The 22,156-nt window shown below is 48.7% G+C and overlaps 1 protein-coding gene across 3 annotated transcripts in view; it reads left to right on the top strand.

Moving 5' to 3' along the window:
* The window catches only part of MRPS6 (mitochondrial ribosomal protein S6), a 67,314-nt gene that overhangs the window by 34,587 nt on the left and 10,571 nt on the right, over window positions 1-22,156 (top strand). For all 3 annotated transcript variants that reach the window (XM_070071862.1, XM_070071861.1, XM_070071863.1), the window contains exon 2: window positions 17,804-17,943. In XM_070071862.1, the coding sequence (XP_069927963.1) occupies window positions 17,804-17,943 (140 nt within the window). The remainder of the gene's footprint in view (window positions 1-17,803; window positions 17,944-22,156) is intronic.

The following is a 22,156-nucleotide window of genomic DNA, read 5'->3' as shown; positions in this document are numbered from 1 at the left end:
CTGAGCACTACGTAGACGTTGCTGGTTCTAGTCACGTCTTCTTATCAACTTTAGCTTGTGGAAGCTGGACTGTGTCTGTCCTTTGTTTCCTTTAACTGCAACCTGGGCCATTTTGTGAACATCCCCCCTCAATTTGGGACATTATCTGTTTGCTCATGATTAGATTCAGATTGCACTCTGGCGTGGACACTCCATAAGTGATGGTATGTCCTCAGACTGCCACCTGGAGAGGCGATAACTGTCATGCTGTCCTTTGACACTTGCTTGGTGAAGGTAGTATTTCTTTATAAGTAGTTTGGGGAGAAAGGGACTGTGGATAACCTCATTAAGCTTGAACCCCTAGTTTTAGCATTCATTGATAATTCTTGCCTAAATTATTACTGTGATAGTACAGTATAGCTGACTTTGTAACTTTTTTTTCTCCTGTCCATGCTGATTTCTTTCTTTTTTTTTTTTTTTTTTTGGACAGGCAGAGTGGACAGTGAGAGACAGAGAGAAAGGTCTTCCTTTGCCGTTGGTTCACCCTCTAATGGCCGCCACAGCCGGTGTGCTGCTGCTGGCGCACCGCGCCGATCCGATGGCAGGAGCCAGGTACTTATCCTGGTCTCCCATGGGGTGCAGGGCCCAAGCACTTGGGCCATCCTCCACTGCACTCCCTGGCCACAGCAGAGAGCTGGCCTGGAAGAGGGGCAACCGGGACAGAATCCGGCACCCCGACCGGGACTAGAACCCGGTGTGCCGGCGCCGCTAGGCGGAGGATTAGCCTAGTGAGCCGCGGCGCTGGCCACTGTCCATGCTGATTTGAAGAACCTCGCTTTTCCCATTGATTTGTCAGTATGAACGCAAGGATTATTTTACTCAGTGGATCCATTACTGTTGCTATTTTGTTCAGATGTCTTCAGATTTAGCTAATGGGACCCCTTTCAGAATAGTTCCTTGTTCGTTACAACATTTCTGTCATTTTATGAGTACTACTTAGTTTTCTAGTGCAACAAGGTGTTCTGGGCTCTTCTTGCTTTTTCCTTGTCCCGGTCTGGGATCGGGCATAGTAGGATATGGCCCAAGAGTGCTCACTGCTACAGGCCTTCATGTCTTTTGGGCCCTTTCAGTGGACAGAGCTAGGGAATTCACATACACATCCATCTACTGATGCCCCTAATCTAAACCTGGACCAGAGGTTTCTTTTTTTGTTTTGAATTTATTTTTATTTGAGAGGCAGCTCCTAACTGCTGGTTCATTACCCTTGCTTGCAACAGCCGAAGCTGGGCCCTGAGCCAGGAACTAGGAATTCAGTCCAGGTCTCCCACATGAGTGGCAGGAACCCAATTAGTTGAGCCATCACTGCTGTCTCCCAGAGTCTGCACTGGCAGGAAGCGAAGTCAGGAGCTGGACCTGGGAAGCAGACCCTGGGACTCTGATGCGGGACACAGGTGTCCTAACCCAGAGACTGAACACCTTTCTCTACTCTGATTCTGTGTTCCTGTTCCCTTTCTCCAGCTGTGAGAAATTGGCTGTTATACTGATGTACTCTTTTTTTTTTTTAAGCCCAAACCCAATCTTGCAACTCCTTAGAATTAAAACAATTTTTGCATGTCTTGAAATGTCTTCATTCTACCTTATATTTGAAAGTTTGGCCTGATGAAGGAATCTGTGTTAGAAAGCGGTTCCTTCAGCAATTTGGAAGAGTAAGACCGTGTTTTTCTAGCTTCTAGTCCCTGTGTTCCATAATTTCACAATCATGTACTTTGATAAAAAAATTTTTTTTTCCTTTTTATCATTGTACTGGTCCCCAGGGTGCTCTTTGAACATGACTGCTCAGTTCTGGATTAGATTTTCTTTTTTGGGAGCCCCTTTTAGCTCTTGGACCTCCTGGATTGGTACACTTAGTTTTCCTAAGTCTTTTGTTTAAATTTTCATCTGTCCTATTCCAAGGGGAGTTTCCTAAAACTTAAAAAAAAACAAACTTTTTTTTTTCAGGTTTTTAATTCTAAGAACTCTTGTTCCCAGATTCTGCCTTGTGTTTAGTGTCTCGTGCATGCTGTGTGTTCTCAAGACAGTAGAGTCTTCTGTGTTATTTACCTCAAGCTCTTAAAGTTTATCAGAGAGTTCATGGAAGATGGAATTAAAAGATTAATTTGATGCAGAAAAATTCTTGAAATCCATGCATATAAGGGATCTTCAAAAAGTTCATGGAAAATGTACATTATTAAACTGTGCATGGTTAAGATTTTTTTTACAACAAAATAAACTTCATATTTTTCCATGATCATTTTCCAGTATCTTCCGTTTTTTTCCCCTGTTGGTGTTGGTTTTTCTTGTTACAAGCAGATGGTTGTTGCTTAGCTGTTTGCTTGTATTTAGTACGCTGAGGGAGAAATGCTGTGGTGTTTGTGGGTGGAGCTTGTTGGCCTCCTCTTTTCTCCTTCGTGGCTGGGTTGGTTGTCAGGTAAGTCCTGCAGCACCTTGGCCAAGTAGGGAATGAGCACAGGAGGGTCAGCATTCAATGTGCATGGTCCCCTTAATTCCTTCTTCAACACACCCCACTCAGAGCTGTGCCTGCGTCCTCTGATCTACAGACTTACTGTTTTTTTTAAAGATTAGTTATGTGAAAGGCAGAGTTAAAGAGAGAGGGAAAGAGAGGGAGAGAGAGAGAGAAGTCTTCCATCCGCTGGTTCACTCCCCAGATGGCTGCAACGACTGCAGCTGGGCTGATCAGGAGCCAGGAGCTGCTTCTAGGCCTCCTTCGTGGGTGCAGGGGTGCAAGGACTTAGGCCATGGCAGAGAGCAGGCTTGGAAGTGGAGCAGCCAGGACTTGAACCGGTGTCTATGGGATGCTGGCACTGCAGGCGGCAGCTTTACCCGCTACGCCACAGCGCCGACCCCAGACTTGCTGTTTTATCCATTCCAGAGAAGAAACCTTCAAATGTGCCTCTGGAGGTCCAGCTACTTTCAACCTTCTGTATTTATTTTAATCTCTTGCTTCACCCCAGTTTCAGAGGTGCCCACTGTTGCCAATTCTCAGATCTTTGGAGGAATTCTTCAGTACCTATAGTTGGTTCTTGGTTTTCCTCATTGTTGACTTTCCCCCCCTACTTCCTTCTGAAACTCCTATTGCTGCTGTCTCCTTTTTTTCTGCCGTGTTCTTGTAGGGTTGTACCTCAGTTCTGCACAGTGTGTCCATATATCAAAACATCACCTTGAATTTTCGCAGTGTTTGTCAGTTACACCTCCATGAAGCGGGGGGACAGAACCCCTTTACAGTAGTTCTGGTAGGGTCCTGGGAGAGGGAGCATACCTCAGTGCTTAATGCCGAATTGCCCAGCTTGCCTGAAGACCTAGTACCCACTCTTCAGCTAGTCCAGCCTTTGAAGGGTGAAATTCAGTGTTGCCCACTTCTGCCCTTTCTGAAAAGGCCATGTAGATGAACAGAAACAAAAGTTGAATCTTAGAAGAATTCTACTGAGCTCTTTGAGTGCAAAAAGTGAGTGTGTTCCGACGGTAGAGGGGCCTCGGAAGCCTCAGAGTTGATTGTTTTGTACAATGCATGAGTCCCTCCCATCAAAGCATTTTTATTGTGAAGTTTAATAACTTTTAAAAGTGTCACAGATGTACAATTTAGTGAATATAGTTGATTATCATTATTCACGGTAGTTCTAACGATTCACCTGCAACAGTGAATTAGTGAATATTGAATTCATGCCTCTTGGGCAAATACAGAGTTAGGGTCCTGCAAGCTTATTTTTGTCAATAAGCTTGACTCATGCATATTTCTGGTTAAAGATGCCATATTTATTCATCTGCTTGATCCATCAACAATGAACTCAAGGCCTGAGAAAGGTTGTCTCACACATTTCCTCACAAAGGCACATCTTGTCTTTGTGCTTGGGCATGCTAGACAGTGCCTCTGCTGTACACTTAGGGGCCTGTTTTGGACAATGAAATCACCAACAAAAAGCTCACTAATGGAAAAAACATGGCACCAGTTGACTATAAAAAACACTACAATGGTCCGTACCATAAAGTAAAACAAAAGGACAAACTGCAGCTTTGTTCAAGATCATCTGGGAATGTGTGTGACAGGCAACGCCAAAAATGTAAACATGTACGTGTGTCTAATAGTGACTGTGAACGTGCGGGGGTGTTGGTTTTTTAGGTTTCGAATTTTAGCAAGTGGGCGATCTGACCAATACAGATCCCACAAGTAATGAGAATCTGATTGTGAAGCAAACAGCCATGTGACAGCACCTCCCCTCCCAAAGGATGCTCATTCCACCACTGCAAAGTTCTCATTTTAATTATTTTCCCCAAATCTGTCTGACTTTCACTCCCCACGTTCTACTTCTGAGGTGTTACCTTTAATTTTAAGATTAATATATTCTTTTAAGTCTCAAAATCAGGCTTGACCATCTCCATTGTCTCGGGTGTTGTCATACTAGTTTGTTTTCTGGTGTTACAGCAAAACTGAGATTGGGCTTTTTGTTTATAAGAGGTTTATTTAGCTCACTGTTCTGCAGACTTGGAAACGCAAGGTTATTGCCCCAGTCTCTGCCTGGCGTCACCTGCTTGGTGAGGGTCTTCTTGGTGCCTCCTGTCCTGGGGAGACCCACCCAGGAAGCCAGAGAGGCCTTGCTTTCATGGCAAAGCCACTCCCATGGTGCAGCCCAGGCTGAGCTACCTGTCTTGCTCACTGCTCTCTGGATCGTTTAGCAAGCTTTGGCGTTTCGCTTACTCGCTGCCATAGTAACCAGGACTCCCGCCAGTCTTCCCATTTCCTGTCTCCTTTATTGCTTTAGAAGGGGGAAGGGAAAGATAGAAATGGATCCGGCAAGAGGATCGTGGACTTGGGACTGTCCTCAGAACAGCAGGCACGGATACCTGGATTTTGTTTCCAGGTGACGGGGTGGTGGTTACCCCAGGTAACCACGTTGGTGGAGGACCCACCTCACTGTGAGAGAGGCGTGTGGCTCCCCAGGCACAGAAGACTGCTGCTCACCGCAGTTCAGCTGGGCTCCTTCATCTCTGCAGTGGTCAGAGGCCCGCTGGACGGTGGATGGTGGTTCTTACCTTTGCCTGCACTGAGGGAGAGTTTAACAAACCACACTGTTCCAGGTTCTTGAAACCTAAGACCAATGAAATTGAAATATCTGAGAGTGAGATGTAGGCCTTTTTTAATAAGACAAACTTTTTAAATAAAAAGACAATGATGGAGACAGATAGGGAGAGAAACAGATCTTCCATAGGCTGATTCACTCCCCAAATGGCCACAGCAGCCAAGTCTGGTCGGGGCTGAAGGCAGGAGTCGGGAACTCCCCTGAGCCTCCAGCGTGCCGGCTGCTTTCCCAGGCACATGAGCAGGAAACTGGGTTAGAGGCGGAGTAGCTCAGGCCTCTTTGGTTTTAAAGCTCTCAGGTGGTTCCGTTGTGTGCTGAGGAACACTTTTTTTTTTTTTTTCCTTGCCTTTGTCCTTTGCCAAGTCTTGAAAGGGATGATTGGTACGTACAAGTGAGCCCCAAACCTATCCTTAAGTGACATCTGAATGATAATTCTGTGGCTCAATGCCTCAGGAAAAAGTTGATTAAGGAACAAAATTCTATTATGGCTGGACAAAGACTTAATCTTAATTTAGGCTAATTAGCAACTAGGAAATTCATACATGTTTGGATCAGGACTTCCTTTTTGCTCTTCATAAGCTTTTTCATTTATGGCCTTTTTCTGCATGGGCTTGCAACAGGGACCCCTTGGATGGATAAATCTGGTTTATGACTTACAAGCGCTCTGCCTGCCTTGCAGTTGGTGTTAGTTTATCACTTGTCCTACTGACTTTCCTGTTTGCAAATCCAGCCATGCCTTGCTGCACTGCGAAGATGAACTGTGCCTGACTTACTCTTGGCCCCTTGTCCTGGAACAGTGTCATCTCTGCTGGGCTAAGTGATTGAGCTCTTGCTGCCCTGGGTCTTACCCTCCTTTCTTCCATTCTTCCCAGGGTTAATTTTCTCAAACCTTTTTCTCTTCTCTTCTGTTCTCCTCCTTCTCCTTCTCCTTCTTTTCTGTTCTCTCCCTTCCTTCCTTCTCTCCCTCCCTCCTTCCTTCCTTCCTTCCTTCTCTCTCTCTCATTCATTCATTCATTCAAAGGCAGAGTTACAGGGAGGCAGAGGCAGAGAGAGAGGTTTTCCATCTGCCGGTTCACTCCCCAGATGGCCACAATGACCAGAGTGGAGCCAATGCGGAGCCAGGAGCTTCTTCCAGGTCTCTCATGTGGGTGCAGGGACCCAAGGACTTGGGCCATCTTCCGCTGCTGTCCCAGGCCATAGCAGAGAGCTGGATTGGAAGTGGAGCAGCCGGGACTCGAACTAGTGCCCACATGGGATGCTTGCACTGCAGGTGATGGCTTTATCCACTGCACCACAGTCCAGGCCCCGTAATTTCATCACAACCAAAAGAGTACACTTTAATCTTGGATTTCGCAGGTCTCCAGAGTCGTTTGTCCTAGCTGCATGGCCACAGGAGGGGAAGCTCTGCTTGTTTTCCCCATCAACATGGATTCATTGGCTACTTGGTGTCAGGGCCAGACTCAGCCTTGTTCTGTCAACAACTCTGCTCTGATTCTAGGGGCTGTACTTTCTGAGCTCCCAACTTCTGGATTCCAGTATTCCTTCTGCTTCTTTTTTTTTTTTTTTTTTTTTTTTTTTTTTGGACAGGCAGAGTGGACAGTGAGAGAGAGAGACAGAGAGAGAAAGGTCTTCCTTTGCCGCTGGTTCACCCTCCAATGGCCGCCGCTGCAGCCGGCGCACCGCGCTGATCCTGGCAGGAGCCAGGAGCCAGGTGCTTTTCCTGGTCTCCCATGGGGTGCAGGGCCCAAGCACCTGGGCCATCCTCCACTGCACTCCCTGGCCATAGCAGAGAGCTGGCCTGGAAGAGGGGCAACCGGGACAGAATCCGGCGCCCCAACCGGGACTAGAACCCGGTGTGCCGGCGCCGCAAGGTGGAGGATTAGCCTATTGAGCCACGGCGCCGGCTCTCCTTCTGCTTCTTAAGAGACTATCCAGTTGTAACAGCAGGTGAGACTGGCAGTGCCAGCTTGCAAGGCTCTCTGAGTAACCTGAAATCCATCCTTCTCTGCCTCTGCTTGCTGTATTACTAAATCCTATATGATGGGGGGTCCGTGAACGAGTGTTACGGTGTGAATCCAAAATTCACCAACTAACACAGAGTTCACCAGTTCACTCTCTGAGGGTGATTGGCATAGAAGTGCAAGAGGAGACTGCTCTCAGTTTTAAAAAGGTGGGTTTTATTGGCTGCAGTTACAGCACAGTCCTCAGTTTCCCTTTGTGTGCTTATACTGTCCCCATCAAACGCAGAGCAGAGCAGTGCCAGGCTGGCTTTCCTCATGTAACTTGCTGCTCCGGGTCACTGCTTTCTCAGTGGGTGGGATTCTCTCTGCTTCCATTTAGAGGGGCAGCGTTTGATTCTTCTTTCTGGTCATAGAAAGCTGCGCATGGAATGGTCAGGACGTTCAGGGAATAGAAAAACATTGAGTTGAAGCCCGTTCGGATGTTGCTTTTCTCTGACGCCCTGAGGTTGGGGCCAGTGCTCAGAGAGGAGCCGTCCCACGGGGAGGTGGACTTGTGTTCCCCACAGCCAGAGCCGCAGCTGTGTGGGCTGCACTGCCTGCAGGAGCAGCTCCTCTGGGACCGGGCTTCTGTCACTTGATGTCACCTCGGACGTCTTCTAGACCCCTGCTGGGTTAATGGCTAGTGCTGCTATCAGTGCAGTACAGATTGTTGTAGGCTTGTTCCCTGCCAGGATTCCATGCATCAGTGAGGTGCTGTCGGCTGCCACTGCTCCTGACTGTGATGGATGGAGAACATCCAGTGTCTCTGAACAGGTCCAAGTGGCCTCGCGTCCGGCATGGGCTGGGTGCCTCTATCTCTGCCCCCAAAGACTTACAGCTCAGTTCCAGTGGTTGCCTGTGATGCCTGGGATGGTAGGGGCTGGTCACTTCTGGTGCGGTTCAAGTCCAGATTTCAGGATTCAGGATTGATTTGTGGACGATTCCGGTTTCCTGACTGGGACCTCCAGATACCCAACTGCTGTCACCTGTGTGGGAGGGAACAAAGCTGGCCATGCTCACACAGAGGCAAGGAGCCTTCCCAGGGGGCTAAATCCCACCGGCGTGGGCCATGTTGGTTTCCTGCATTTGTCCCCCGGCTCCCAAATCGGCACCTGATTCCCGGTCCCCTCCCGAGTCTGTCGCACAATTTGTGTGAACGCTACAAGCCCATGAATAACTTGCAGCCTGCGCTGCTTCTCCCAGGTGGGATGTCCCTTCCCTTGTCTTTCCTCCCCGAGAGCCTCCTTCATTTGTTGCTTTCCACCTCCTTTCCCGAGTTTCTGCCTTTCGCCTCTGGGCTCTGAAAGTATCTGATGAGTTAGCGTTATTTCCGGAGTGTCATTATCAATGGCATTGTGTAGACCAGATTCTGGACTAAATTCCTGGAGGGCTGCACCTATCAGTGATTCAGACAGCTTGGCATAGAGAAGTGAGTTAAGGGTGAATGAAGAAGGGAAGTGGATCAATGAGAGGTCACTGGGTAAATCCCACCTGCAGCCTGTGGCACGGATGTTGTCCTGCAGGTGCAGAGCTCAGTGTGGGGCGTTGTATGGGCTGAGACCGCTTCCCTTCCCCCAGTCCATCCCTGCCTGGCAGCGCTGGGAGACAGGGTTGTGAGAGAACAAGGCGGTTTCTTTAGGTCAGGGCTGAGGAACGTCATCCTGTGGGCTGTGTGAAACCTGTAACATCATTTGGTCTGGTCTTGCCAAGGCAGCCAGGTGCAACTTGAAATTAGATAACAATATTGCAGGCTAATTTTTAAGCTGATAATTGTGTGTGACCCATGCAAATAACCTTCGACAGAAGAAAGGTTCGTCCCTGTTGTGTTGGTCTATGTGGCAGGCACCCTCCTACCCGGCTTGGGCCAGTCCCCTGAAGACTGTGGTCCCTTCTGCCCAGGACTGTGTCAAATCCTTGGCCCAGAGACACTCTTTCTGCCTCTGGAAAGACTGTTTCTCAGGGTCTGGCTGAAGCCTATCTTCTGCATCCAAGCAGTCGGACGCAGTAGTGCCTTCTGTCTTGTCCGTGTTCCAGCCTACCTTATATTAGTAACTCACACACAAGTCTTCCTGTGTGTGTGTCACATCCTTTTTAAGAGTAGGGGCTTTGTGTCTCATATCCCTGTGGCTGCTGATTTAGAGGTAGATGTCACAGTGTGTGACTTGGGTATAATTTTTTTAAAGATTTATTTATTAATTTGAAAGGCAGAGTTGCAGAGAGAGAGATCTTCCAACCACTGTTTCACTCCCTAGGTGGCCACAATGGCTGGAGCTGTGCCAATTTGAAGCTAGGAGCCAGGAGTTACTTCCGGGTCTCCCACACGGGTGCAGGGGCCCAAGGACTTAGGCCATCTTCTACTGCTTTCCCAGGCCATAGCAGAGAGCTGGGTTGGAAGAGGAGCAGCTGGGACTCAAACCAGCACCCATGTGGGATGCCAGCACTGCAGGCAGCTTTACCCACTACTCTACAGTACTGGCCAGGTATACTTTTCTTGAGAAAGACACTTGGAGAAGAATGTTTCCAGATACATTTTAAGTTGGGCTGTAAGACATGGTCATTATTTGGCTGTTCTTGGTTCCCCTCAAATGACAGTTTCATAAGGTTTGACCTGTATTTCTGATTTCCACAGAATTTGGTATGCTCGTGAGAGAACATTCAGTCTGCTCTCTTGTTCCATTTTCAGGTGTTTTATGTATAGATAAGTAACTCTGAAATGCATACACACACACACAGCTTTGTGCCATACAAGTTATTTTAAAATGCTCCCACTATAAAGATTTTTAGGTATTTCGCTCTTGTAACTATTTCTTATAAAATTATTTTATATAAGTTAGATACTAGATTTGTGAGTGCTTTTTACTTAATATAAACTTAGCATTTCTTAGGGTTCTGTAGCCTTAACAGCTATAGAACCCCTTGACAAGACTGAACTATGAATCTACTGTAGTTAACATTATTTTTTTTAAAGGATTTATTAATTTGTTTGAAAGGCAGAGCAACAGAGGCAGAAAGGCAGAGTTTGGCTTTCCATCGCTGGTTTTACTTCCTGAATGGCTGCGGCATCCAGGTCTGCGCCAGGTGGAAGTCAGGACCTGGGAAAACCATCCTGGTCTTTCCCGCATGGGTGGCAGGTGGCACCTGCCCTCCCAGGTACATTCGCAGGAAGCTGGATCACAAGTGGAGCAGCTAGGCTCAATGTTGTTGTTGCAAGCGGTGGCTGAACCAGCTGTGCCACAACGCCCACTGCTAATCCAATGTTATTTCTGCATCCCACAGTAGGTTTTAAAAAGAAATGATTTTTCACTGCATTATGATATTTATGTCTGTTGGTGCCTGTATCTTCATGCTCCTTTAATTCTCCCCCATTTTCTTTGAAGTCTGCTAAATATTTGTTCAGCAATTACTCCATATTTGTTACAAAAGTTCTCTACATATGATTCATGGACAGAGTAGTAGAGAAGTTAAGTTTTTGAAAGTGTTTTCTCAAGGCCGGCGCTGTAGTGTAGCAGGTAAAGATGTGGTCTGCAATACCAGCATCCCATATGGGTGCCAGTTCGAGTCCTGGCTGCTCCACTTCCAATCCAGCTCTCTGCTCTGGCCTGGGAAAGCAGTGGAAGATGGCCCAAGTCCTTGGGCCCCTGCACCCACGTGGGAATCCCAGAAGAAGCTCCTGGCTCCTGGCTTTGGATTGGCACAGCTCCAGCCGTTGTGGTCATCTGGGGAGTGGGCTAGCAGAAGGAAGACCTCTCTCTCTCTCTGCCTCTCCTTCTCTCTCTGTGTAACTCTGACTTTAAAGTAAATAAATTAAAAAAAAAGTTTTCTCTTTGACCTTTGAAAACCCATTAAGTTTGATTTTCTAATTACATGGTGTATAATATCCCACACAGGTAAGGAATCATGTTTGAATGTGTATTTAGGCATCTCGATTTTCTTAGTTGTGTCTTTTTAGTTTAACAAAATATTCAAAGCTGGGTAATACTATAAAGGAAGAGAGTTTATTTAGTACAGTTTTGGAGGCTGAAAGTCCAAGATTATGTGGCCCCAGGGGCTTGGTTTTCACGGAGGGCCAAACAGCCGATGGCAGCAGGGTGGAAGCTCATGTGAGATGGAGAGAACGACTCAGGACAGAGAACTGGCGAGCCATTCGGGCTTTGACGGCAGCTCCCCTGTGCGGGGACTAACTCAGGGCTCCATGAGAAACACCTTAATCCCTGCTGAGGGCAGAGCCCGGTGGGTGAGGACCAGGCCTCCAGCACGTGCACTTTTGGGGAACAAGTCGCATGCCCATCATAGCATTTGTGTTCTAGACGTGACCTTAACAGAATTTTATTCTAACTTGAAAAGCGGCTTCTGTTGGTCATTTTTAAGCCTTAATTACCTAGAGGGCTACAACTCTTGATTCAACAAATTGTGTGGCCGAGGGCTTTTCTCAAGTCAAAAATACTCGATCAAACGGCACCTGTGGAACTAGTTTGCGAGTTGGCCTTTGTGGTTGTCACAGGACAGGGCTGGTTCCTCACACCCTTTGTGGGAGGGTGTTTGTCTGTTCATTCTTCCCAGCTCTGCTGGGGACAGGATTGGTGCTGCTTGCCTTGCAGACCTGCTCTGATGTGGTGCAGAGATTTTGTTTTTCAAATTGCTGCGAGGATCTCAATGTAGAGTTTTCATGGACGTTCTCCTGTTTGAAAATTTAAGCACCTGGGCCAACGTTGGGATGTAGTGAGTAAAATTGGTGCCTGTGACACCAGCATCCCTTATGGGCACTGGTTTGAATCCCGGCTGCTCCAGTTCCGATTCAGCTCCCTGCTAATGCACCTGGGAAAGCAACGGAGGATGGCCCAAGTGCATGGGGCCTTGCACCCACACCCACGTGGGAGACCCAGAGGAAGCTCCTGGCTCCTGACGTCAGCATGACCCAGCCCTGGTTGTTGCAGTCATTTGGGGAGTGAACCAACAAGATGTCCTTCCCCCTCTTCCTCTTTGTAACTCTGCCTCTCTGTGCCCTCCCTGAGGCCCACCCCCTCTTGGGGTTGTACAACTTACGTAAGGTGGGGAGAACAGGTGTAGGTAGATGGTGAATGCCATTAAATGTTGTGGAGTCTATATTTTTTTTAATAATCTGGTGGACTGGGAGGGTGTTACAGTACTAACTGGGTGCATATGAGCACCACTGGCTCAAAATGTCTTTGCTAGAATCTACCAGAAGACTTTGTTGACAAGTTTCTCCACTGGGTATTATTTTTTTTTAAGAATTATTTTTATTTATTTGAAAGGCAGAGTTACAGAGAGAGGTAGAGCCAGAGAGAGAGGTCTTCCATTCCGCTGCTTCACTCCCCAGATGACTGCAACAGCCAGAGCTGAACTGAGCTGATCAGGAGCCAGGAGCTTCCTCTGGGTCTTCCACGTGGGTACAGGGGCCCAAGGACTTGGGCCATCCTCCACTGCTTTCCCAGGCCAGAGCAGAGAGCTGGGTCGGAAGTGGAGCAGCCAGGTCTTGAACCCACACCCATATGGGATGCCGGCACTATAGGCGGTGGCTTTAATCCACTGCACCGCAGCGCTGGTCCCCTGGCCATTATTGTTTAATTAGATGAAATACTGGTCATTGACCAGAGTGTTGTGACAGTATCCCCATGAATTCTCAGCGTAACCCTACTGAACTTACCTGGAGGGCGCGTGGAGATGCCCACCCTTCTTCCTTTTGGTCTTTCTCCCTCTTTGTTCTTAGCAGAAGCTTTGACCATCAGATTCTCTAGACGGGTGGCTTTCAAATGTGGACGGAGGACCCCTGGGCTCCGCAGGGACTGTTTCAGGCAAATGATTTGGTAGAAGAGGAAACGGAGGCACATGTTTACAACCTATGAATTTTAGCAATTTATGCAGGATTGTGTAACTCAGTGAATTGGGACCAGGACCCTGTGTTCTTGGTTCCGGTCTGCATTCATTCATTATGGCTTTTCTATTTTTTTATTTTTGTAGAGAGAGCGAGCGCATGTCTCAAATGCCTGCGGTGGTAAAAGTAAAACACTTGGACCCAGTTACTTGAGCCATTATCTGCTCCCTCCCAGGGTGTGCGTTAGCAGGAAGCTGGAATGTGGAACAGAGCCGTACTCGATCCCGGGCATTCCAGTGTGGCTTGCAGGCATCTTGACTTGGGTCTCAACTGCAAGGCCAAATGCCTGCCTTGGCCTTTTTTTCCAGATGGACGTTTTCAGCCTCAGTCTGTGCTGTGCCAAAAGCGTTTCGTTGACATGTGGCAGGTCGGAGGGGAAGTTAGGAGACCTGCTTGTAGGTGTGGGTGGGAGAAGCCCATAAGAAGCGCACACGAGTTCCCTTAGAACAGCTGGGATTAAGCAGTTCAGAGACCTTGTAAATGACTGTTATTTATTGGCAGCAAAATAATTTGCTTCCTATAAACCATATGCTGTCACAAATTGAACATTGTACCGGATTGAGCAGAACTGTGTTCTCTTTTTCCCTAAGACTAAGAATTTAGATTTCTAGATTTCCCAAATGAGCAAAGTTGAGGTTGGCAGCCCAGGCTGATGAGGTTAGGAACCTGGTACATGAAATGGTGAATTTCTAGAACCATGCTGAGCTCTGTGGAGAGTTGAACATCAGGTGACATCCCGTGTGTCTCCCCGATGGCCCATCCTGTGACCCTGCGTCTCTCTGCTTCAGTCAGTGGTCTCACCTCATGATTTTATTTGTAGTGCATTTTCTCATGAGCAAATGAAGGGCCTGCCAGCTTCCCCCAGCCCAACGCAATGCAGAGTAGCTGCTAGCAGGGTAGTACATAGTTTAGGCCATAAACTCTCTCAGGTGAAGATCTGTCACTAGCATGAAAGTAGCTGTAGACAGCAAATGCATGGGTTAGCTGCGTTCCAATAAAACTTTATTTGCAAAGACAGGTAATAAACTGCCCCAAGGGCCCTCTTTTGATGCCCCTGCTTTATTGTAAGTTAAAGTATACAGGACATGTTGAGCAATTCTAATAAATATTTTTTTGCTTCTCCTTCCACCCTTTTAAAACCCGAGTAATTTGAAATTACAGTAAAATGAATGGTGTAGCACTTAAGCAGTCTACAGCTTTAACATACCAAAGTCAAAATGTGTTTCGGTATTTTCTTTAGTTACATTCTCGTTACATAGCCTTTTCCCCCTTTTTGGACAGATGTAAGAAGAAAGTCTTTGTAATTACACAAGTTCTTCAGAAAAGGATACTCCCTGTTTTGTACTGTAAACACTTAAGTTGGAATTTAAACAAGAGATGAGATATTGAGATATATTCCTTGTTAATAGGCAAAACTGAAATTAAAATTTATGATTTGAGTAATCAGAAGACTCTGATCAAGAAAGCTAGTTTTTTTTTTAACTTTCCACATTTCTTCACTTGCATAGGTAGTCTGTGCATCCTGTGTTAGCTAATTGATGCAATGCCATGTCAAGAAACAGCTTCTTTAAGGAAATGAAATACCATCCTGCTGTTAATAATGAGGCTTCTGCTGAAATGTGGAAATGTTTTTGTGAACTAATGAAATGTGAGAATTTAGTCTCCATGTGCTTAAAACTGTGTTTCACACAGTCACGGGGAGAGGTTGCTGTAGGATTTTTACCTTGTTAGCATTAATTGGCAGAGATTCTGGCCTCTATTCTTTTTTTTTTTTTTTTTTTTTTTTTTTTTTTTTTTTTTTTTGACAGGCAGAGTGGACAGTGAGAGAGAGACAGAGAGAAAGGTCTTCCTTTGCCGTTGGTTCACCCTCCAATGGCCACCGCGCTGATCCGATGGCAGGAGCCAGGTGCTTCTCCTGGTCTCCCATGGGGTGCAGGGCCCAAGCACTTGGGCCATCCTCCACTGCACTCCCTGGCCACAGCAGAGAGCTGGCCTGGAAGAGGGGCAACCGGGACAGAATCCGGCGCCCCGACTGGGACTAGAACCCGGTGTGCCGGCGCCGCAAGGCAGAGGATTAGCCTAGTGAGCCGCAGCGCCGGCCCTGGCCTCTATTCTTAATTGCTTTCAGGAGGTTTCTGTTTTATCATATGGTTGGTTAAATATATAAATAAACCTAACATTTCAGTGAGGACTTCTACCATCCTTAGTAGGCTACAATAGGAAATGAAAGTAATTTTCTTTCTAAGCTAATACTTTATGCATGTATAACATTTTAGCAATATTTTTCAGAAAATTTGTAAAATGGGAGTATAGTAGATTCTGTGGATACGAGAATGCCCACTGGGAACTTGTACTGCAGCTTTCTTTTCCTTTCACCCAAATGAGCCTTCTCCGTTGCCCCCTGCACTGCGGATCTGGTCAGTGCACACACACCCACACACCCATGTCTGAGAAGTGCCCCTTGTCTTCGCCCGCGTGTAGGCCCCCTCCCATGGCCCCCCTGCCGCTTTTCCTTTAGTTGCCAAATGATGTCTCTCAGAGGCCCAATTCCAAATCTGTAAACCTTCTTGGCTTTTTATTGGGGGGTGAAGATATGTCACAATAAAACACTAGACCAAAATCTGGCATGCAGTAGCTAGAGCAGTAAGTCATAGCTGTCAGCGTTGTTGTTACTTAAGAAATCCTGCATTTCATCCTCTTAACTGGTCTGCTTCCCTTTAACTCCTGACTTCCTCACGCCCTGTCTTTCCTAGGACGCTGTCGGACTGGCTCCCCCGAGCCCTGGTGCTTCCTCTGTCCCACCAGCGCTCTGTACCTCTGCCCATCTGCCTGCTGGCCCGTCTCGCTCTGTGCCTGTGCAGCCACACACTGTGGCTGTCTTTGTCTCCATCCTCTCCCCCTCGTCCTGGAGCCTGCCTGTTCCTTAGTGCCTGTGGCAGTGCGGGCTCTGGGTTTCCTTGTCCTGTTCCACTGCGTGCTCAGGCATCTGTTGTTGATCTCTTTCCTTCTTGTGCTCACTCAGTGGTCTCACATCTTGGGGCTTCAGGTAGCTTCTATGCAGATGTCTATAAATGTGGATTTCCAATCCACCTGTTTTGAGTTCAAGGTTTACATCTTGAGAGGTCAACCTAGGGGAACTGTGGGCATCATAGACTCAACATGTCCTAAACTCTCTCTCTCTCTCTCTCTCTTTTAAGATTTATGTATTTGAAAAGCAGAGAGAGAGGAGAGGGAGAGACATCTTCCATCTACTGATTCACTCCTTAAATAGCCACAACAGCCAGGGCTGGGCCAGATTGAAGCCGTGAGCCAGGAGCTCCATCCAGGTCTTCCACATGGGTGGCAGGGGCTCAAGCACTTGGACTATCTTGCACTGCTTTTCCAGTCACATTCGCAGGGAGCTGGATTAGAAGCAGCGTAGCAGGATGCCAGCCAGCACTATGATGGGGCTGCAGGCATTGTAAGCAGTGGCTTAACCTCTGCATCACAATGCCAGCCCCTCTTACTGTTCCCAGCAGGCTGCTTCAGCTATTTTTAAAGATCTGTTGATTTATTTGAAAGGTAGAGTTACAGAGAGAGAGAGAGAGAGAGAGAGAGAGAGAGAGGGAGGTCTTCCATCCACTTGTTCACTCCCCAAATGGCCACAAAGTCTGGAGCTGGGCCCATCCGGAGCCAGGAGCCAGGAGCTTCCTCCGCATCTCCCACGTGGGTGGGGGCTTGAGGACTTGAGCCTCTTCCACTGCTTTCCCAGGCGCATCAGCAGGGAGCTCTGCAGCTGTTCTTTAGCTGCGAGTGACAGTGCCGTCCTCCAACCACCAGACTCCGGTGCCGCCTTTGCCATGTCTCACCCTCGTTCTCCATGTGGCATTAGTTTTGAGTCTTTAGGTTTACCTTGGTGAAATACCTTTTCTTCCACACATATGCGTAGCAAGAGATCAACATGTTTTAAGTCTTCTCTCTGGGTGCCGGGGCTTTATATTGTTTGAATTTTGTTGTTTACAGTGGGCCTGCACTCACCAGCAGCTGTCCCCACCTTCCCTGGCCCGAGCTCCCCAGGCCATCGGCTCTCTGCTCACTGGCCTCTGCCTTTGCCTTGGCCCCTTTCTGCGGGGCTTTGCGGGTTTGTTCTTTGTGTTTCCAGTCGGGACTCTCAGGGCTCCTCCCCGACGAGCTGTCCTTCAGGAAGTCTTTCCCCTCGCTGCCTCGTTGCTGCCTTCCGTGGGCCCTCTGGTCTCTGACTCCTCCCCCGCCCTGCCTTCCGGCTCTCACGTGTGTGGCTGTGTGAAGCCTTTATTAGGTGTGAGTCCGGTGGGGACGCAGGTTGCATTATTTGCCCTTTTTAGTTATTGCCTCCCAGTTTTTCTTGGGGCACAACCCCTTTTCCCACTGGCTGTGGTTTTGGGGGGTGGTCTGCTGCGGTGTCCTCCTGGCAGGATGCTTTTGTCTGGACGTTGGAGGTTGATGGTGGGACACAGGGCTTGACCGTGGCGGCCGCTGCTCAGCCTGACGAGGTGCCCCGAAGAAGCCACTTGGTAGTTCCTGCCTCATCTCTGGAGCTGCGCTGCTCCCTCTCCCTAGCCTGGCTTTTCCGCCTTCCCTCTGCATCTGGGAGCATTCCCGTGTCTTTACCGTGAATGTCTCCCTTTGTGTTAGCCCACAGCACTTGCTGTTGCTTTTACCTGTGGTCCCTGCCAGCAGAGCTGTTCAGACGTTTGGACCTGATCAGGCTTGAGCATTCTGGTTCCTATATCAAATCTGATTTTTTTTTCTTTCTCTTTAAAAACGCAAACAAAAACCAGCCCGAGACGGCTGCTGCCCTGAAACGTACGATCCAAGCCCTGATGGACAGAGGCGCTGTAGTGAGGAACTTGGAAAACCTGGGTGAGCGCGCGCTTCCCTATAAGATCTTCACCCACAACCAGCGACACACTCGAGGCGGGTAAGTTTCTTCGTGCGCTGCTTGCAAACTGGCCGTGATTGGCTCCAAAAAGAACGGTGTCTAATCCTAGAAGTTCGAATTGCGCAGTCAGATCCCTGTCGTCCAGGTCCGTACCCTGGAATGTTATGGTGCAGGTGGGCTGCAGTCGCGCTTGCCCTCGAGTGTCAGTGGAGCACAAACCCAGGCCGCACTGGGACAGCAGGCTGGTCGTCACCCCGAGCACGTTCTCCTCTGGCCTTTAAAGCACCTCGGTGAATAGTGTGGACGGTGCGCCGTCCACAGGCTCAGCGTGTCCTTTGTAAGTACGTAGGGTGCAGCTCATAAGCAGTGTGCAGAGCCAGAGCCCGAGCCCTGCCTACTCCAGGAAGGACTGTCCTGTGCTGGCATCTTGGCTCCCACGGCGTACAGCAGCTTCCTCAAGCATGTGCCAAAGACTTGGTGCCACTGGAAGAACTGTTTCTGTAGAGGTTCTTTGAGAACAATTAACAGGGTTGATTTGAAGCTTCTCTAGTCACGAGTGGTGTCTTTTTTATACCTGTGGTCTCTGGGCTTCCTGCTCGCCCAGTGGGAAAGTCTAGGAGCAGGAGACGGGCTCTGCCCTGGTTCTTGGTGGCACGAGGCCTGGAGCAAACAGTTAGCTCCCCTAATTCTGTCTGGCTGTGACCCCAAGTGCGTGTCCTTCCGTCTGCAGCGTCGTGGGGATCAGACCTGTGGGTCTGGCCGTCTGTGTGCGGGTGCACACGTGGGATGGGCCTGCGTGGACTCCCACCACACACCCTGCTGCCAAGGTGCGGAAATTTCCTCTTGGAATCGCTTCACCTTGTTTGGTGCTGGGGTTGAGCTTCTGGAGAGCACCTGGGAGGGAGTCTGCGGTGTTGCTAGGCAACAGGGTGGCTAGGCTCCTTCCAGGAGCATGACAACAACGGGGATGGGAAGTGTGTGTGAAGCATTTCTTTTTTAAACTTAACCACGAACGGGTCTGGCTTTGACAGCAGGGCTGTGAATCCTCTCCCCGTCTTGTTTAAAGAAGAGTGTGTAAGATCTGGCCAAGAATGATGAGCCGGGCTCTCGGGCAGAAGGCGCTGGCCAGGGAGAGGGGTCGGCTGCTTCGCTGGTGCGGTGCTTGCCGTGCGCGCAGTAGGACTGCTCCCTTCTGCCCTTTTTCTGAGCAGAGGGTTTGACTTTGTCGAGGGCCGGCATGACCAGTGTCCTGGAAGGTGCACGTGTGATGGGTGCCTGGGTGATTTCGCCGCCGCTGGCCTGGGGATCTCTCTGATTTTCAGGTGTGTGCAGTGCTGGGCTGTGTGTGGGTGCTGGGAGTTGCTATTTCTCTTTATGGGTGGATTAAAGTCAGGTCCTGGAAGACTTGCCTGGAACTAAGAACTGCTGGCAGCACCAACCCAGAGCTCTGGATTTCCCACAAGGTTCCTGGACACTAAGGACCAAGTTGCACTCACTTAGTTCCTGCCATTGGAAAACAACACTGCTTCTGGTTTGTTCCTTTCAGATCCTCAGCAAAGGAAAGGCAGCGTCTTAAAGTGTATTCCCTTGGTGGGGCCTCAACAAGTTCACGGAAAATGGAATCAAGTGCAAAACATTTGTAGCTTTTTTGTAATTTGCATTTTCCACGAACTTTCTGAAGAGCTCTCATGCATGTCAGAGACAGACACAGAAAGGTGCTGGCCTGCTGCAGTGGGAGAGGTTTGTGTGTGTTTGAGATTTATTATGTATTTATTTGAAAGGCAGAGAGAAATCTTTGATTTCTCTGTTTCACTCCCCAAGTGGCCACAACAGCTAGGGCTGGACCAGGTCAAACCCAGGAGCCAGGTACTCATCTGGGTGTCCCACATAGGGGACAAGAACCCAAGTACTTGGGTCATTATCTGCTGTCTCCCAGGTACATTAATAGGAAGCAGGGGCAGGGGTCAATCCCGGGTGTGCCGGTACAGCAAATGGGTGTCCCGAGCGGCAGTTTAACCTGCAGTGCCACCGTACCCAGCCTGGGGTTCAGGTTTGAGCTTGTTTTTCTGCAGTGTTTCATATTTGTTTAGCCCATTATGTCCCATATATATATATGACACCTGTTAAAAACTTAAACTGAACAATAAATATACCACTTTTGGTAACTTTGAAATAAATATTACGTGGTTGAAAGAGTTGCAGTATAGAGAACTGATCAAGGTGATGTTTTCCAAACTGTGGTCTCCGAAGCACTGATTTCTGCAGATGCCCCCCAACAACAGACAAACGAGGTGTGTGTGGTCTTTTAGAAGTGGGAAGCCTTGCAGGATCTGCTCCCTCCTGGAGGTCCCCCGCACACATCACACGTTTGCTGTTAGCTAGCAGTAGGTAGAACCCTTCAGTAAGATCCTTTCATTTGTCAATTTTGTTTCATCATGTTACCGGTTTTGTAACCCCCTTGAGTGTACTCTCCGGTGACGTGGGTCAATGAGGACCTGAGGGGCAGTGTGATGTGGAGTGAGCTGGTCACAGATTCAAAATCCAGTGGCGTGTCCAGTGTCTGCATTGTGGGGCGTAAGGCTCGTCTCACATTTTCTCAGCTTCGGCCGGGGCCCCGTGGTCAGTAAACCCACCCACGCTTGCACCAGGCATTTTGCCGTTTGACTGATTCTTGACGTGCACTGCACAGGGCCAGAAAGGTGTTAGAGTTTTCCTAAGGGGCTTGCGTGCCAAGGTGTGCTAGATGCTGGGAAGGCTCACTTTACTGAAATGGTTACGAAGCAGCAGAATGGGTGTCAGTGATGCATTTAGCATTCAGAATTCTGGCTCTTTCTGAGCAGCCCTGGAGGCCCTAACATGTATTTGTAATTTTGGTGAGGCACTGACTTGGACCTTGGAACCACTCTTTAGCTAATGGAGTGACCTAGGTGCCCTTTGAGAATCCACATCCCACTGTGGCACTGTGGGGTTACTCATTTATTGCTTGTGCATTTTACAGGAAGAAACCGTGTGCCCTGGGGTAGCTGTAGGTCTTAGGATAGTTCTTGGTCAGTGTCATGGTTCTAGGACTCAAGCCGTTGTGGTCTAATCAGGGACCAGCAAAGAGGGACAGGTGGAGGTGCCTGGCGCAGCAGGGCTAGTACGAGCCCAGGGCCGACAGCCAGGTGTCTGTCATGGTTACCTCCCAGCATATTGAGTGGCCGCCTCTACTTTTCATTCTCCCATCCTCCCCTAGAGCGCCCCCCTGCTGCACACGTGCCTGCAGAGGTTGAAAGAGTGGGTCCAGAGCGCTCGGGGAGGAGAGACCTGCTGTAGGGTTAACCAGCAGGTCTTCTCAGAGGCATAGGGTAGACTTTGGAAGCAGTTCTTGGTGTTTATTATTATGTCAAGTCTATTACCAGTTAATGCCAAAGATAAAAATATAGGTATTCTATCCCAAATACTAATTTGGTCAGTCTCCACTCTAGAAGCTGGTTAGGTTCCAGAAATTTGTGTGTAAGCCTGTTGTTTATAACTGAGAACCTACTTTCCTGTTGGAACAACTTGACGGTTGGTTCCCAGACCGGCCCACAGAAATGTACTTAAGGCATGATCCCTGACGGTCAGTAGGATTGGACGAGCATCTGTGTTCAGTAAAGGACCTCTTGAAACTTAAAAATACTCTTCTGTGCTCCGCCTGGCAGCAGGGCACGACCTGGATCTGGGCACCCTCAGCAGGGGTGGGGCCGACATCTCAGACACCTGTCTGTGACTTTATCAGCACTGTTCTCCCAGAGAGAATCCTGCTCAGGTTCCTTGTTTCCCAGGTGATGTGAGTTTAGGAGCAGAAAGGAGTTGACTAGATTCCTCCAATACTGTTAATCTGCTGGCCTGGGGGTTCTGGTCTCTTGGACCCGCGTTCCCGATGGGGGCTTCCAGGCAGTGTCTGGAAACAATTGGCGCATGTCCCAGGCTGGGCACTCAGAGGGCCTGGGAATCACTCCTGGCCCTGGATGTGGGTTCGTCTCTTTCAGGCCCCTTTGATGATGTCCCTGTCTTGATGCCCTTGTCAGCTCTGTGGGAAAGGCAGAGCGGGAGTGGAAAATTCTTCCCGTATCCCTGGCGTCTGAGAGGGGAGGCTGTCCCAGGTGCAGGAGGGAGCAGAGGAAGTAGATGCTCATTTAGGCCCTTGCTGGAAAGGGGGAGACCCTGTACTGTAGGCTCAGAAGCCCCACAGCCTCTGACTCCGTTGCTGCACGCAGCCTAAGGCTCT

This window comes from Oryctolagus cuniculus, chromosome 4, assembly GCF_964237555.1.
Source record: "Oryctolagus cuniculus chromosome 4, mOryCun1.1, whole genome shotgun sequence".
Lineage (NCBI taxonomy): Eukaryota > Metazoa > Chordata > Mammalia > Lagomorpha > Leporidae > Oryctolagus > Oryctolagus cuniculus.
This window is presented reverse-complemented; position numbering and strand designations above follow the sequence as displayed.